Consider the following 17,637-nt stretch of genomic DNA (forward strand, 5'->3'; position numbering starts at 1 on the left):
TTTAAAGTTAAAAGATGAGCGAGCGGAAAATTTATAGTTTAAATGTAAATGTATTAAAGACATTTGTGGGTATAAAATTGTTTCAAGAAAGGATAAAACCAAAATCATAATAGATTTGATTGTTGTCGTGTATCAACTCAATAATTACAATGCTTTTGAATTGTGTGTCACTTCATTTTCTGCAACCTTTGCTGTCATATAAGAGCAATGGACCCTAGACAAAAAAAAAAAAAAAAAAAAAAAAAATGGACCCTAGACAATGAATACATCATAAATAGAAACAGAATATTATTTTATAACAATCTAAACCTTAATTTTGTTATTAAAAAAAGTAAATAAACAAATCATAAATAGCTTAAAAAGTGTAAGGACAATTTTTAACCCTTGTTATTCGGTCAATTTAGTGGTGCATTTTTTGTTACACTCCAAACTTTAAGGCCATCCATAAACTTGACCTTAAATTGTCATTTTATTAGCCAACATCATCCTTAACCTTTTCCAACCGAAAACAAAACCTCCACACATAAATCAGACAAGACCGAAAGCTCGATTGTGAAACAGAGATGGCAGATGATCTAGATGAGGCGCAACTTGAGAGAATCTTCAAGCGGTTTGATACAAATGGAGACGGGCAGATCTCGTCAACAGAGCTTGGAGAAGCTTTGAAGACACTCGGATCTGTGTCAACCGAAGAAGTGCAACGTATGATGGGTAAAATTGATACTAATGGAGATGGGTTTATTTCTTATCAGGAGTACATGGATTTTTGTAAAGCTAATAAGGGATTAATGAGGGATGTTGCCAAGATCGTATAGATTGTTTTCTCAAACCAATTGCTCTAACGAAAGTTTCATTGTTTTCTCCATGTAATTTGTTACATCTTATTGATAGCCGACAAGATGTAGATAATTCGGTTCCTTTAAATACCATGCGACTTGATCACGAATGAAACTCATGTTATTTGATTAGATGCTTAATACCTGAAAGTATACATGAACCGTGCTAAGCAAATATTTTGACAAAAAGAAAACACGATAACATTTAAAAATTATATTTGTAATAAGATAAAACAAATTTAAAAATAACAAAAACCGCTAGAAGGAGGGCTTGAACCTCCGACCTTGTGGTTAACAGCCACACGCTCTAACCAACTGAGCTATTCCAGCAACTTGTCTAAACTTATAAGAAATTAAATATAAAATTTTTATTTCTTCCACAATGGTGATACCGTTTCATGTTATGTCACGACAATTTCTAGTTAATTTTTTTTATTTGTCGTATAAAAGTGGATTTTTAGTAGATTAGGACTCCCCCACCTTAAACTCTTTAAGATAGGTAAAACACAAAATCATATAAAAGTGTATTTTCGGATCATGACACATTATGGTATACATTGTTTTTATCCATTAACGTTAATTAGTTGTTGTGATTGCAAAGAATCATGTGTGTTTGGAATCTCTTTAGCACAATATTGGCTTCAATGAATATGGTTCGTTCATCTTCCAATTGAAAATAATGATCGACAAAGTCGAAAAGAAAACTTGGAACGGTTCAAAGTTGAAATTTCTTTGACACGAGTTGGACATACAATATACATATTGGGTTTCTCATTATAGAACACTTGTGTATAAAGTTAGTTAATTTCATTAATTGTTTGACTATGTTGAAAAAACATGTATCAATATTGTTAGCAAAAATACAACAAATAGTCTTCTTGTATTTTTCAAGTAATTTGATTTCGTGTTTTACTAATACTTATGTTTAACATTTTTAGGATTTATAAATGTATCGTTATAAGCTCTTCCAAAAAAATAAACAAAAGGGTCATCACAAAGGTTAGAGTTTTTTATTTGAAGGTTTTGAAAAGAAAAGATAAGAAATTTTTTTTTTTTCATTCTTGAGTTTTTTCATTAAAAGAAAAGAAAGAGAATGAAAGAAAAAGTTAAGTCTTTTTTCCTTCAAAACTTTCCTGCCAAATATGACCGGATTGTGAAGGAAAGTTTATTTCTCATTACCATATTACCAATTTACCCTATCTTAATTCTCTTTTCATTGTTGATATGAGGACATAATTGTAATTTTACAAATTTTTTTCCTATCTTTTTCTTCCAATCTAACTCAAGAATGTAATAAACACTTTCTTTTCTTTTATTTTATTTTAACTCGAGAATGCCTTTTAAGTATATAAATTCTTTTCCTTTCATCCTCTATCCAATCTTATCATTTCTTTTCCTTGTATTTTAAACCCGAGAATGCAGTAGGGTTTGATTGACTTCTGAAAATAATCAATTATTTTTGTGAAAAAAGAGAACACGATGGATTATGATTACTTAACACGAATAACAAAAAATAAAGAAGTAATATCAATGTTATTATTATTAACATGACAAATTAAACATACCGGTAGATATGCAAATCGAAGAGTTTGACCTTCACTTTAACATTTGTAACATTTAAATTGCTCTAGTATGGGGATTTCGACCCCGATGAGAAAAATAAACTTGTGCATAAACTTCACAACTACATTAATAACGTGATAGTAGGTAACTCGAACAATATACCCAATCTTGTAAAATTGATGTTGAAAAACCATCTTTCATATCTTATGGTCTATCCATCATTGAAGTGATCACTAATTTTACACGTCGCACGAAAAGAGCGTTTTCTTCAAGTTTGTGAAGTCTATGTAGTCGGGTAAGTGTATTGTTACAAGGAAAAATACTTAAAAATGTTTCGAACAAAAATGTAATAACTCGTTTTCATAATATGAAAACTTGTAGAGAACAATTATATATGTAAATTTCGTTTATCTATTAACTACAGAACAAGTAGACATTCGATTGACATGTAAACATCGTAACACTCGTATAATCATATGAAAAATATAAAACAGTCTAAAAGAAAAGCAGCCTTGCTCTGATAAAGAGATGATGTAGAATTACACAGGTGAATGGAACAATCATCCATTTGTGAACTATTCAATTCATATACATTTGTACTACTTTATCTAACATTCTAACCATTGCTCTTGTAAACAAACAGAACAATGTTACAAGAATCAAACAATCTGGACTTCAAGTCAACTGCAGATTTCATTCCAACAAGACATGTATTCTCCATACAAGACTAAATCTAGGGCTAAAGTTAAATATCCTCAAACTTAATAAACACCCAACATTTTTCCATCATATGCATACTTTGCATATAACATCTTGTAAAGACAAAACCTTATCTTGATCCACAAACAATCATACACAAATACCTCATGAACAACTAACTGTTTGATGCTCCCATTTCTTCAAAAGCTCATCATAAACCGCACCCCTTCCAGCTTTCGCAAGCCCCTGCCTCAATCTCGCCAAAGTGACAGAGCTAAACTTAAGCCCTCGGTCCAACATATCGTCCGCATACTTAACCGCCTCAGGAACACGATTAAGATCACGTAACCCACCAACCAAAATATTCCCAGTTTCCTCAAGGTTAAAATCGTAATTCTCAATCAAACATTTCCAAACTTTAATAGCAGTATACGGATCCCCACCCTCAATAAACAGTCCAACCGCCAAACAACAACTCGTGTGTGCTGGCACAAACTCGTTTTTAACCATCTCCGTAAATATCTGTTGAGCTTCTCTTACTTTCTTACACTTTACCAAATACTGAAACAAAACATTATAGGTTCGCGAATCGGGAAACACCCCGTTAAACACCATCTCATCTAACATACTTCTAGCTAAATCAACCTCCCCATCAAACGAACACAAATAAATCATCGAATTATACATCTCAAGATCCGGTTTACAATCACTTAGCCCACTCATCGAATCCCACAACAGTTTACCCGCCTTCACATCACTAGCCATCGCACACTCGTTTAACGCGTCTTTAAAAAACCTAATCCCCGGATAACACCGTCTAACCTTCAAAGCCTCAAAACCCTTCATCGCCTCACACAACCCATCCGAGCCCTTAAGCAACGTATTCAAAAACGAATCATAAGCCGGGAAATTATTCGGATCCCATCCAATTTCATACACCATCTCACCAAACGTCTCACGAGCATTAACCACGTCCTGCTCTTTCTCCCACCCCTCTAACAATATCACATACGTATCCGCGTCTGGTTTAACTTTCTTCCTAACAAACTTCAAAAAACCCTTGGCATCTACCGTTTTCCCGTCTCGACATATCGCACTAAACAGCGAGTTCAACGCGACAATATCCGCAGGGCACCCGTACTGTTCCATAACCTCGAACGCAAACAACGCCTCCTTAACCTTACCCGCCATAACATAACTACCGAAAACTGAAGCAAACGTAGCTAACGAAAGTAACCCTTCATTCTTCATTGATTTAATCGCATCCCACATTGCATCAAACAAGCAATGCTTACCCAACATATCAATTATCAAATTCCAAGCGTACGGACTGTGTCTATCGTTCAATTTATACCCAGACCACCGGAAAAACTTAACGGCGGCTGCCGGGTGAGCGTAGGATAGTTTAAGGACGTCTTCGACATCTTCGGTTGAAACCTTTATGCCGGTTTCGTCTAAGGACCGATCGATTTGTAAGGATGGTGTGTTTGCTACGATTTCGCATAGGGTTTTGACTTTGATGGGTAAATTGGGGGTTTCGGTGTATGAAGCGAAAACGGGTGGGTTAGCGGGTGGTGAATCTGGGTGGGTTCGATGGTGGTTTGGATCTGGGCTTGAGTATAGAGGTGGTGACGGTGATGGTGGTGGATCACGACGGTGGCGTTTTCTGTTATTGGCCATGAGTTTTCCGGTGGGAGTTGGTTAGAAACCCTAGAGATAGGAGAAAGGGCAAAAGAATACAAATTAGAAAAATAACTTTATTATTAGGAAAATTGGTTTTAAATAATCCAAACTATAGCCTATTGGTAAATATCCATCCCAATTTTACGCTTGCATGCTGGCGGTACCAATTACTTATACATTTGTTTTTAACGGGCCGCGACTAACGGATGTTAACTCCGTTAGTCTTTGTCTGACGTGGCGATCCCAGCTGTCAAAAATCAGATTACGTGGACGTCTACGTGGCGGCTGACTGTGTATTAAGGTTTATGCATAGAATTAATATAAGTATTCTTCTCTCTCTTTCTCCCTCCATCATAATCGGCCACCACCAACACGACCACCCACACCATCTGTGACCGCCACCACCTCCATCACAATCGGCCACCACCAAAAGGAGATCGGAAAACCATCACAATCGGCCACTACCACCCATACCCAGTTTCCGAGACCCCTAATTCAACCTTCACGGAGCCCTAATCAGATTTCAAAGACTGAAGTTCAACCTTCACGAAGCCTTAGTCAGATTTTGAAGACCCAATTCAATGTTCATAAGCCCTAATATGATTTTGAAGCTCTAAATCATAAACACCCAAATCTCCATGTTTTGGTCACCAAACCCTAACCGGACGATTTTGAAGCTCTAAATCATAAACAACCATAACCGGACGATTTTGAAGCTCTAAATCATAAACAACCAAACCCTTGCTGCAGGGTTGGATTTTTCCGACGATTTCTCTACCGGAGACGGGGATTGGTGGTATACAAGTTAAGTTTTTGTGGTACAACTCTTATTGTGCGGTAAGAGAGGTTGATGGTGGCAGGTGGTGCGATGGCGGTGGTCCGGTGGCAAATGGTGGTGACAGGTGGGGCGGGTGATGGTGGATGAAGATGAAGAGAGATAGAGAGAGGGGGTGGGGGAGAGAGAGAGTAAATCTCTCTATATATACATATATTTTAAATACACAGTCAGCAGCCACGTAGACGTCCATGTAATCTGATTTTTGACAGCTGGGATCGCAACGTCAGACAAAGACTAACGGAGTTAACATCCGTTAGTCGCGACCCATTAAAAACAAATGCATAAGTAGTTGGTACTGCCAGCAGGCAATTGTAAAGTTGGGATCGATATTTACCAATAGGCCATAGTTTGGATTATTTAAAACCAGTTTTCCTTATTATTAATGTTACGAAAAAAGTTGATGTTGTAAATAAAATTAGAGTGCTAAATGTGAAAATTATATAGTTTATGATATAATTACATAATTAGTGTACTTATATCTTATATGTATAAATATTAGTTTTTAGCTCTCGTGTTACCGGAGTATATTGTACATTTGTCATTTTATTATTGCGAATAGGTTTATTATTGTGAATATGTTTTCTTTGTATAAGAGCTCTTTACACTAGGTACGCGAGCTTTTTGAACGTACAATAATCAGTTATCATACATTAGGTACGCGAGCTTTTTGAAAGTCGATGTTAATTTCACGCGGTGGCAGTTTCGTAAATAACCCAAATAGTAGTTCGCGATCAAATTCATTGATTTAAAATCGATTCCAATCCAAATTCTGAACTCCTTAATCTATCTCATCCAATTTCTAAACTCTAATCACAACTTACAATATGAAATCTCAAAAGTCAAAAACCAAAATTGAAATAGAACGTCAATGAACATAAAAAATCTTCAAATTGATAAAAAATTAATGATTTAATCAATCGAATTGATGTGTTAGAGGCTTTAGAATCATCAATCGATTATGAAAATACAGATTAACACACTTAATTGAGCTATGATTAGGGTTTATGTTTAAACATTCTGCTCAAAGTTTAAACGTTCTGACCAAAATAAACACCAAAATGATGTTTTAATCAATCGAATTGATGTGTAGAAGTATTTAGATTCATCAATCGATTATGGAATTACAGAAATAATGCACTCAATCGAGCTCTGATTAGGGTTCAAAATATTATGTTTAAACATTCTGAAACAAAACTGAAGACCTTTAAACGTTCTAACCAAAAAAGAACATCTTTAAAGCGTTATGACAAAAAATGAGCATCTTTAAACGTTCTAATACATTCAAAGAAATTCTAGGTGTTAACAAAAATGAACATCTTGTTCTTGAGTTTTTTAACCAAGGAAAGAAAGGAAATGAAAGGGAATGATAAGAAAAGGAAGGGAAGAGAAGGAAATTTTTTTTAATTAGGTGTGTTCTTGAGTTGGAAGGAAATTAGAGGAAATGAAAGGATAACTATGTTAAAAAATAGTTATCCTTAGTAATCATCCCATTTTTGGGAGGATAACTTATTGGGAAAATACATTAATTTAATCCTTCTTAACTCCTCCTTCTCCTTTCCTTTCCATCTAAAAAAAAACTCAAGAACTATAACAAACCAAAAAATGAAAGTAAAGAGATAAGTGAAGGAAAATTTCCATCCCACATTGGTGGAGGAAAGAAATGGAGAAGGAACCACCAAAGTATAAATAGGTTTGTAAACTCTTGTCCCACATCGCTAGATTAACAAACTAGTGAGCTCTTTATAAAAAATGAAATTTCTATGTTAATGTTCTTATAAGACATATCACACCCAGTGGTCCTAGCGGAGGGTGCGAGGCACGCGCACGGGCACGGGCACGGGCTTGGACGAAGTGCGATGGGCGCAATGTGGCGCACTTTGCACTTCGCATCGCCGCGGGCCGCCTTAGTATTTTTGTTCGAAATTAAAATAAAATAAAAATCCTTCCATCGCGTACCGCGACGGGTTTGGGTTACCCATCGCGTACCGCGACGTGGAGGTTACGCAATGGACACGTAGCAGGCCTAGGGCTGACTCAGCGAAGCCATAAGATGCTTCGCGGTACGTGACGGCTTTCTATTTATGGCCATCACGTACCGCAATGGGGTCCGAAACTTGCTATAAATAGAAAGGAAATGGGACATTCAGAATTCGCTCAAAACTTTTTTTTCTCTCTGAGTTCTCACACACAAACATAATATTAAGATTTTAGTATAATACCCGAGTGTCGTAGTGATATCCTATCCGATCGAAAGAAGCTTATATACACGAAACCGAAAGCTCTGCCTGTTAAGGTATGACATTGTGCCATCGTGTAAAGTTTCTACTCTCGTGATTATCGTTATGATTATTGGTTTTATATTAATCTAGTTACACTACATTGTGTTTATCCTAGGTGCTTAATACAAGGAGGTGTTCTTTAATTATAAACTTGCAAGGTGAGACATTCGAGTTTTTGTATCACTCATATTTGCGTGAGACAACTATTTTTCCGACATTGTCATGATGACTTCAAAACCTATAAAACTCATGGCAAATGGTCTTAATGTTTTTAAATATATTTTTAAAAGTATTTTAAATACATTACAGTGATTAAGTCTCTGTAGACTTACGGGATGGTTACTACTTGTATTGTGGGGTTTTGTATACAAGGCTTGCCTACTGGGCTATTACACGTTACTTATTGGACAAGTGTTAGCCAATAAGTAATATGACCACAGTCATAGATACGGTCGAGTGACAAGTACCTTTCGGTAATTTGTAAGCAGGCAGGTGTAAAAACATCTTAATGTTGTAACTGTAAAATGTGTCATTTACAAATGAATGTACTCACCAGTATTTCTTGCTGATCAAATATTTTAAACATGTTTCAGGTGACTTGTTAGAGACAAAGGAATGATGCATGCGGGCTTCCAGCTTAAATAAGTGGCTTGTCACCAGAATAAAGAAACGTGTTTTGTAAATTAGGGATTAACCCCATAAAACTTTTGTTTGTATCAAAAGGGATTAAATTCCCGGTTTTATCATAATAATAATTATGGTGTTTTTATATCTCTGATCATTTTTCCTAACTACGGTTCTGATGAAATTTTCTGCTACAAAATAATTTAATAGACACCGATACCACCAATCAATGTTCACGGCTTCCCATCCCGGGGTATAGGGGTCGGGGGCTGTGACAGCTGAAGTGGTATCAGAGCCACTGGTTTAAGCAATATGGGTATTTTAATAATACCTAATCTTAAAAATTAATGTTAGGAAATACATGCATTAACCTATGTGTTAACTATAAGATAAGATTCTAACCACACGTGAAAATAAAAACAACTTTCTTTTGGAGTTCGTTGTTTTATTGTTTTTGATTAACAACATGAGTGAGCTAGTTGAAGCTTTTGAACACATATCCGTTAACTCCACAGATATAGAAGAAGGAGAAGCTAGTCAACAACAACCTGAACCTATGATCTTTTAAGCTCTACCTGTAGAAAAACCAAAGCCTAAAAGAAGAAGAAGACTCAAGTACTGGCAACGGGGGTTGAGAAGAAACAAGAAAAGAAAAACCATAGTCAAACAACCAACTCAACCACAACCTGAACAACCAACTCAACCACAACCAATTGAACCACCACCAACCTTACCACCATCCATGTCAACAATACCAATGGAGGAGCGACTAGGCAGATGCCTAGATGAATGTGAAATTTTTCAACCAATATTCAACGATATGGGTGCAGCAAGTTCTAGCAACCCTAATATGCCACCCAATGACCCAAATAATACACTGCTCCCTGACGACATTATCAGTCAAGCTCAAATGGAAGAATGGTGGACGAATGATTGGCAATATCAAACAATGATGTCAAATCCTTATGCACCATTCCAAGCTGAAACCGCAAACTACCCCACCATGACACCGGAGATGACGACAGAACTCCGTCACTATGGGGAAGAGTTGGTGGATCACGCCAATAGACTAAGGGATGTTGGGGAGACCCTACTCTGGAAGTTCTACGACCGAGAGCCTTATATATAAAGCTATATATATATATAATATTTAGATGTTCATTATCATAATTTCTTTGATAAAAAAAGGAGTGTATGTATGTAATAAAGGTGTGTAGTGACGCATATATATAGTGTGTAGATGTAAAATCTAGTGATGCATATATATAAAAAGAGTAAATGCCGCAAAGATCGACGATTTTGACATATTTTGTGCCTATGTGTTTATGTATTATTGAAATCTTGTTTACCTTATTATTTGATCACGATATTAATAATTCCTTTCTTATATGAAATTCAGATGTCAAACGAAGCTAGTTCTAATCACGAAAACGAGCACAATCACGAAAATGAGAATAATCGTGAAAATTCCAATCAAGAAACTCGCCTGAATATGAATGCTATTGAAAATATGATAGCTAAGAACAGTGTGAATGGAGGAGGTAGAAACCCACTACCCAAAAAGCAAAAGGTTCGCGGTTGTACTTACAAGGATTTCTTGGCTTGTAAGCCAACCGAATTCTCTGGAAACGAAGGATCAATTGCAGCATTACGCTGGTTAGAAAAGACGGAAGCCATTATAAGAATCAGCAAGTGTGCTGAAGAAGATAAAATATTATATGCTTCTAATCTCTTCGTTAATGAAGCAATAGAATGGTGGAACACAATCCTCCAGTCAAAGGGAAACAACGTTGTTTATACTATGACCTGGGAAGAGTTTATAGAAATAGTAGAAAGGAAATTTTGTCCTCCTCATGAACGAGAAAAGATTGCTACTATGTTCTTAAACCACAAAATGGAGGGTGTGAAGTGTCGTGAGTATATGACAAAATTCTTCGAATATGCGAGAATGGTGCCGGCTTTGGCTTCGCCATAATCAGTACTAATTTCTCGTTATATTTTGGGATTAGTAAGTGAAATCCGCGATCTGGTAAAGTCAGCTAGACCTCAAACTATTGAAGAAACAGTTGAGCTAGCAAATACCCTGACAGACAGATTAGTCCGAACTCAGGAAGAAAACAAAAAGAAAGATCTAGCCCAGAAGATTACCCAAGAATTCCGGAAGAAAGGAACAGGGCAATCTTATGCTCATCCTTTCTGCAGAACTTGCAAAAAAAGGCATTCAGGGAGATGCGCTTTTAGAAAACTAAATATTGCAATTATTGCAAAATGGCTGGACATACGGATGAAGAATGTAGAAAAAAGGAAAGTCGTGTTTGCTACAACTGCGGAGAACCTAGCCACATCCGTCCAGAATGTCCAAAGCTGATAAAGGCGCCTGACAACAAAGCAAAGAACACAGATGGACCTAAGAAGAATGCACGAGCCTTTCAGCTTACTGCACAAGAAGCAGCAATGATTCCGGACGTCATTGCGAGTACGTTCCTTATCAATAATGTTTACGCTAAAGTATTGTTTGATTCCGGAGCAAACCAAAGTTTTATAAACACAAAGTTTTGCCAAGCCTTAAATCAACCATTAACCAAACTCAATCAAGTCTGCACAGTAGAGACGGCAGATGGAAATTCCATTCATATTCATGAAGTACTCCAAGAAGAAAATATAAACTTACTAGGCCACCAGTTTAAAGCAAATTTACTCCCAATGAATCTGGCTGGATTCGATGTTATATTAGGAATGGACTGACTAGCGGCCAATCATGCTCGAATCCTATGTAATACAAATTCTGTTGAAATTCGCTCGCCAACAGGAGAAATTATTACAATCCAAGGAGATAAGATGCTCAAGCCTAGAAAGTTCATATCAATAATGAAAGCGGCAAGCTATCTAAGGAAACAAGGCATAGTATATATGATTTCTGTAATCATTAGCGCTAAAGGAAAAGAGCTAAAAGAAATTCCGGTAGTATCGGAATATCCTGATGTTTTTCCAGAAGATTTACCTAGACAACCGCCTGATCGAGAAGTTGAATTTAGAATCCATATAATACCAGGAGTAGCGCCAGTTGCTAAAACACCATATCGGTTAGCGCCAACAAAAATGTTAGAATTAAAGAAACAACTAGATGAATTGCTAGAAAAAGGTTTTATACGACCTAACTCGTCACCCTGGGGAGCACCAGTATTGTTTGTCAAAAAGAAAGATGGGTCGATGCATATGTGTATCGATTATAGAGAATTGAATAAAGTCAAAATTAAGAATCGGTATCCTTTACCGAGAATTGATGATTTATTTGATCAACTCCAAGGAGCTTGATATTTTTCTAAAATCGATTTACGCTCAGGATACCATCAATTAAAAGTGCAAGAAGAAGATGTTCCTAAAACAGCTTTTAGGACAAGATATGGTCATTATGAGTTTACAGTCATGCCATTTGGTTTAACCAATGCACCAACTGCATTCATGGATATGATGAACCGAATATGTAAACCATATTTGGATAAATTTGTAATCGTTTTTATAGAAGATATACTTATCTATTCCAAAACCAGTGAAAATCATGTTAAACATCTTCATACACTTTTGACACTATTGAGAAAAGAGAAGCTTTACGCTAAATTCTTAAAATGTGAATTCTGGTTACAAGAAGTACAGTTTCTAGGACACTTGATTAACCATGAAGGTATTCACGTGGACCCTTCCAAAATAGAAGCTATTACTAATTGAGAAATTCCTAAAACTCCTACAGAAATTCGAAGTTTCTTAGGATTAGAAGGATAATACAGACGCTTCATTCAAATTTTTTCCCGAATAGCAGTTACGTTAACCAAGTTAACGTGTAAGAATGTCAAGTTTGAATGGGGACCGAAGCAAGAAGAAGCTTTTATAACTTTGAAGCAAAAGTTAACAAATGCCCCGATACTTGCGCTACCAGAATGAACTGAAGATTTCACAGTCTGTTGTGATGCTTCTAAATCAGGATTGGGATGTGTACTAATGCAACGTGAGAAAGTCATTGCTTACGCATCTAGACAATTAAAGAAGCATGAAGAGAATTACACAGCACATGACTTAGAATTGGGAGCAATAATTTTTGCCCTAAAGATCTGGAGACACTATCTATATGGTAGTAAGTTTACTGTATTCACAGATCATAAAAGCTTAAAATATATCTTTGGGCAAAAGGAGCTTAACATGAGGCAAAGACGCTGGATGGAAATTTTTAGCGATTATGATTGTGAAATCCAAAATCGTGAAGGCAAGACTAATATAGTAGCCGATGCATTAAGCAGGAAAGAGCATGAGAAACCTAAAAGAGTGCGAGCCTTAATGTTAGAACTTCAAATCAATTTAATTGATGAAGTAAAGAATGCTCAGAAACAAGCAATATAAGAGAATAATATTGCTGATGAGAAAAGAAATGGTACCATTGGTCTACTTGTCAAAGGAAATGATGAAATTCTCCGAATGGGGAACAGGATCTGGATACCAGTTATAGGAGGATTACGAGAAAAGATTCTCGAAGAATCCCATAACTCAAAATGCACAATGCATCCTGGAAGAGATAAAATGTATCAAGATTTGAAGAAAATCTATTGGTGGATAGGAATGAAAAAGGACATAACTAGTTATGTTTCAAAATGCTTAACTTGTTCACAAGTTAAAGCAGAACATCAAAAGCCATCAGGATTACTTCAACAATTAGAAATGCCAGAATGGAAATGGGAATTAATAACAATGGATTTTGTTACCAAATTACCAACCACAAGAAGAGGTAATGACAGAATCTGGGTGATTGTGGACAGATTAACAAAATCAGCTCATTTTATACCAATGAAGAAAACTTTCAAAATGGAACAATTAGCTAAGCTGTATGTAGACAAAGTTGTCTCATTACATGGAGTTCCATTATCCATTGTATCGGATCGGGATAGCCGTTTTACTTCTCATTTTTGGAAACGTTTCCAAGTAGATATGGGAACAAAATTAAACTTGAGCACGGCATACCATCCACAAACTGATGGTCAAAGTGAAAGGACCATACAAACATTGGAAGACATGCTAAGAGCATGTGTAATAGATTTTGGTGGAAATTGGGATGACCATTTACCACTAATAGAATTCTCCTATAATAACAGCTATCATACAAGTATTAACGCAACTCCATTTGAAGCCCTTTATGGACGAAGGTGCAAAACTCCAGTATGTTGGGCAGAAATAGAAGGAAAACAATTATCTAGTCCTGAAATTATACAAGAGAGCACTGATAAAATAAATCAAGTTAACGAAAGATTAAAGACCGCACGAGGATCGTCAGAAAAGTTATGCGGATCATCGACGCAAACCATTGGAATTCCAAGTTGGAGACAAAGTGCTACTAAAAGTATCTCCATGGAAAGGAGTAATCCGATTAGGTAAGAGAGGAAAGTTAAGTCCAAGATTTGTTGGACCATTTCAAATTATCAAACGAATTGGACCATTAGCCTATCAGCTAGAATTACAAGAGGAAATGTCAGGTATACATGATGTATTTCATGTAAGTAACTTAAGAAAATGTTTAGCTGATAAACACTAGAAGTACCCCCTTCAAGATATAAAGGTAATTGAAAAGTTGAAATTCGTTGAGAAACCTTTGCAAATTGAAGATAGAAAGGTCAAGAATCTCAAGCATAAAAGAATAGTTCTGGTCAAAGTGAAGTGGGATTCAAAACGTGGACCAGAATATACTTGGGAATTGGAATCCGAAATGAAACGAAAGTACCCACACTTATTCCAATCAAATCTCGAGGACGAGATTTAAAATAAGGAGGGGAAACTATAACAAACCATAAAATGAAAGTAAAGAGATAAGTGAAGGAAAAATTCCATCCTACCTTGGTGGAGGAAAGAAATGGAGAAGGAACCACCATAGTATAAATAGGTTTGTAAACTCTTGTCCCACATCGCTAGATTAACAAACTAGTGAGCTATTTATAAGAAAGGAAATTTCTATGTTAATGTTCTTATAAGACATATCACATCCAGTGGTCCTAGCGGAGGGTGCGAAGCACCCGAACGCGCACGCCCACGCGCACGGGCTTGGGCGAAGTGGGAAGTGCGATGGGCGCAATGTGGCGCACTTTGCACTTCGCACGCTCGCATAAAAATCCTTCCATCGCGTACCACGACGGGTTTAGGTTACCCATCGCGTACCATGAAGTGGAGGTTACGCAGTGGACACGTAGCCTGCCATGTGGCGTGCCACGTAGCAGGCCTAGGGCTGACTCAGCGAAGCTATAAGATGTTTCGCTGTACGCGACGACTTTCTATTTATGGTCATCGCATACCGCGATGGGGTCCGAAACTTGCTATAAATAGAAAGGAAATGGGACATTCAGAATTCGCTCAAAACTTTCTTTTCTCTCTGAGTTCTCACACACAAACATAATATTAAGATTTTAGTATAATACCCGAGTGTCGTAACGATATCCTATCTGATCGAAAGAAGCTTATATACACGAAACCGAAAGCTCTGCCTGTTAAGGTATGACATTGTGCCATCGTGTAAAGTTTCTACTCTCGTGATTATCGTTATGATTATTGGTTTTATACTAATCTAGTTATACTACATTGTGTTTATCCTAGGTGCTTAATACCAGGAGGTGTTCTTTAATTATAAACTTGCAAGGTGAGACATTCGAGTTTTTGTATCACTCACATTTGCGTGAGACAACTATTTTTCCGACATTGTCATGATGATTTCAAAACCTATAAAACTCATGGCAAATGTTCTTAATGTTTTTAAATATATTTTTAAAAGTATTTTAAATACATTACAGTGATTAAGTCTCTGTAGACTTACGGGATGGTTACTACTTGTATTGTGGGGTTTTGTATACAAGGCTTGCCTACTGGGCTATTACACGTTACTTATTGGACAAGTGTTAGCCAATAAGTAATATGACCACAGTCATAGATACGGTCGAGTGACAAGTACCTTTCGGTAATTTGTAAGCAGGCAGGTGTAAAAACATCTTAATGTTGTAACTGTAAAATGTGTCATTTACAAATGAATGTACTCACCAGTATTTCTTGCTGATCAAATATTTTAAACATGTTTCAGGTGACTTGTTAGAGACAAAGGAATGATGCCTGCGGGCTTCCAGCTTAAATAAGTGGCTTGTCACCAGAATAAAGAAACGTGTTTTGTAAATTAGGGATTAACCCTATAAAACTTATGTTTGTATCAAAAGGGATTAAATTCCCGGTTTTATCATAATAATAATTATGGTGTTTTTATATCTCTGATCATTTTTCCTAACTACGGTTCTGATGAAATTTTCTGCTGCAAAATAATTTAATAAACACCGATACCACCAATCAATGTTCACGGCTTCCCATCTCGGGGTATAGGGGTCGGGGGCTGTGACAAGAACACCCATTTTTTAATTATCCTTAGTTTTCCTTTCCTTTCCCTCCTTTAAAAAACTCAAGAACAGGGTGTAAACATTCTAAGAAGTTCTGGGTGTTTAAAAAAGTTTAGAAGTTTGGATAAAGTTTAGAAGTTCTAAAAAGCTCTGGGTGTTCAAAAGAGTTTAGAAGTTCTGATAATGTTTAGAAGCTTTAAGAAGTTCTGGGTGTTCAAGAAGTTTAGAAGTTCTGATAAAAGTTTAGAAGTTCTAAGAAGTTCTGGGTGTTTAGAGCTTCTAAAACTAACAAAAAAATTAAACATCTGTAACATGAAATTGAACACTGAAATCACTTCATATAATCTCATAATCATCAAACAATTATCAATCGACCGTCAATTTGATCATCGATTCGATCATATGAACAAAATATGGAACGTCTGCAACTGGGTTTCTGCAAATGACCCTTAAAACTTTAAACGTTCAGTTAAAACTCATCACTCAAAACTCAAAATTGACCAATTGAAACTTCAAATTAATGATTAATTTGACCAATTTCAAAGTTTAATTGATCAATTAGTTCAACAATTTCAATTTCAATTTCAATTGGTTAATTTTATCAACTGACCTGTGAAAAAGGCGTGACGAGGAAGATGGTGTTCACGATGTTACCGTAGACGGTCGCGAAGGTGGATGCAATCGTTTGACGATGACGATGAAGGTGGACGGAATCGATGGGAGCAGTGGATCAGAGTTGATGGAGCAGAGGATCAGTGCAGTGGACGGTCACGCGTTTTTTTAAATCGATGGTGTAGAAACTCGCGTACCTATTGTATGATAAGGGATTATTGTATTGGATCTTTTATCTATCTTATATGTATATATACTAGTTTTTAGCCCTCGTGTTACAGGGGCATATTGTACATTTGTCATTTTATTATTGCGAATAGGTTTATTATTGTGAATATGTTTTCTCTGTATAAGAGCTCTTTACACTCAACCTAATGGAACGATAATATCTCCATCTTATGTATCAAAATGAAAACATGCATGTCCTAAGAATATGACATTAGGGGTGAGCAATAACTTAATCATTAACCGAAACCGAACCGAAAATCGACGGAACTGAACCGAAGTAACTGAAAACCAAAATAATTGAAATTAACCGAACCGCACCGAACTCTTCATTTTTATCATATTTTTCAGCTTTTTTTTTCATATATTTCATGTATTATACGTACTAATAGTTTAGTACTATTATTTTCATGTATTTATATCTTCATTCCATGTATTAATATCTCAATTTCATATATTTATACCTTCATTTCATGTAGTTCTACGCTTATTTCATGTATTTAAACATTTATTTCGTGTATTTTTAAGCAAAATTTTAGCTCATGTTTGATATCGGTTATTAACCGAAATTAACCGAACCAAACAGCGCACACCCCTATATGGCATTATTGCTCATTAAAAGATAATCAGAATTTGTTTTACAATAGAAGATGAATATATCTTTACTTGTAAAATCATATAAACATTGCTATATTATTAATTAGTGAATTTTTTCAGGTGGGGCACTACTTTGAAATGCTTCAATTTTATAGAGTCGGGTATAAAAATTCCGGGTTGGTTCGATGGTTCGGGCGAAGTTCATTACATAAAAAAATACGATAAAATAATAAAAAAGGCGTTATCATTAGAAATTTAACACACATAATATAAAT

General features: G+C 36.0%; 2 protein-coding genes and 1 non-coding gene across 3 annotated transcripts; 1 reads left to right on the plus strand and 2 right to left on the minus strand.

The window, feature by feature from the left end:
- Positions 1-344: 344 nt before the first annotated feature.
- On the plus strand, positions 345-915 carry LOC143539241 (polcalcin Syr v 3-like). The gene has a single exon (XM_077032607.1). The coding sequence runs from the start codon at positions 564-566 to the stop codon at positions 813-815; it is 252 nt and encodes an 83-aa protein (XP_076888722.1). The 5' UTR covers positions 345-563; the 3' UTR covers positions 816-915.
- A 177-nt stretch (positions 916-1,092) lies between these two features.
- Positions 1,093-1,166, minus strand: TRNAN-GUU (transfer RNA asparagine (anticodon GUU)). Its single transcript has one exon. It is a non-coding gene; the product is annotated as a tRNA-Asn (tRNA).
- A 1,821-nt stretch (positions 1,167-2,987) lies between these two features.
- On the minus strand, positions 2,988-4,856 carry LOC143539257 (pentatricopeptide repeat-containing protein At5g15010, mitochondrial-like). Its single transcript, XM_077032616.1, has 2 exons — positions 3,263-4,856; positions 2,988-3,227 (listed from the first exon to the last, which is right to left on the minus strand). Exon 1 carries the CDS (start codon positions 4,776-4,778, stop codon positions 3,264-3,266), a length of 1,515 nt encoding a protein of 504 aa, XP_076888731.1. The 5' UTR covers positions 4,779-4,856; the 3' UTR covers positions 2,988-3,227; position 3,263.
- Between the last annotated feature and the right edge of the window lie 12,781 nt (positions 4,857-17,637).

This window comes from Bidens hawaiensis, unplaced genomic scaffold (genome assembly GCF_021521415.1).
Source record: "Bidens hawaiensis isolate Kalapana, Puna unplaced genomic scaffold, B.hawaiensis_p1.1 tig00011830_1, whole genome shotgun sequence".
Lineage (NCBI taxonomy): Eukaryota > Viridiplantae > Streptophyta > Magnoliopsida > Asterales > Asteraceae > Bidens > Bidens hawaiensis.

Coding starts and splice junctions, on each gene's coding strand:
- LOC143539257 (XM_077032616.1), bottom strand. CDS start 4,778: ATGGCCAATAACAGAAAACGCCACCGTCGTGATCCACCACCATCACCG.
- LOC143539241 (XM_077032607.1), top strand. CDS start 564: ATGGCAGATGATCTAGATGAGGCGCAACTTGAGAGAATCTTCAAGCGG.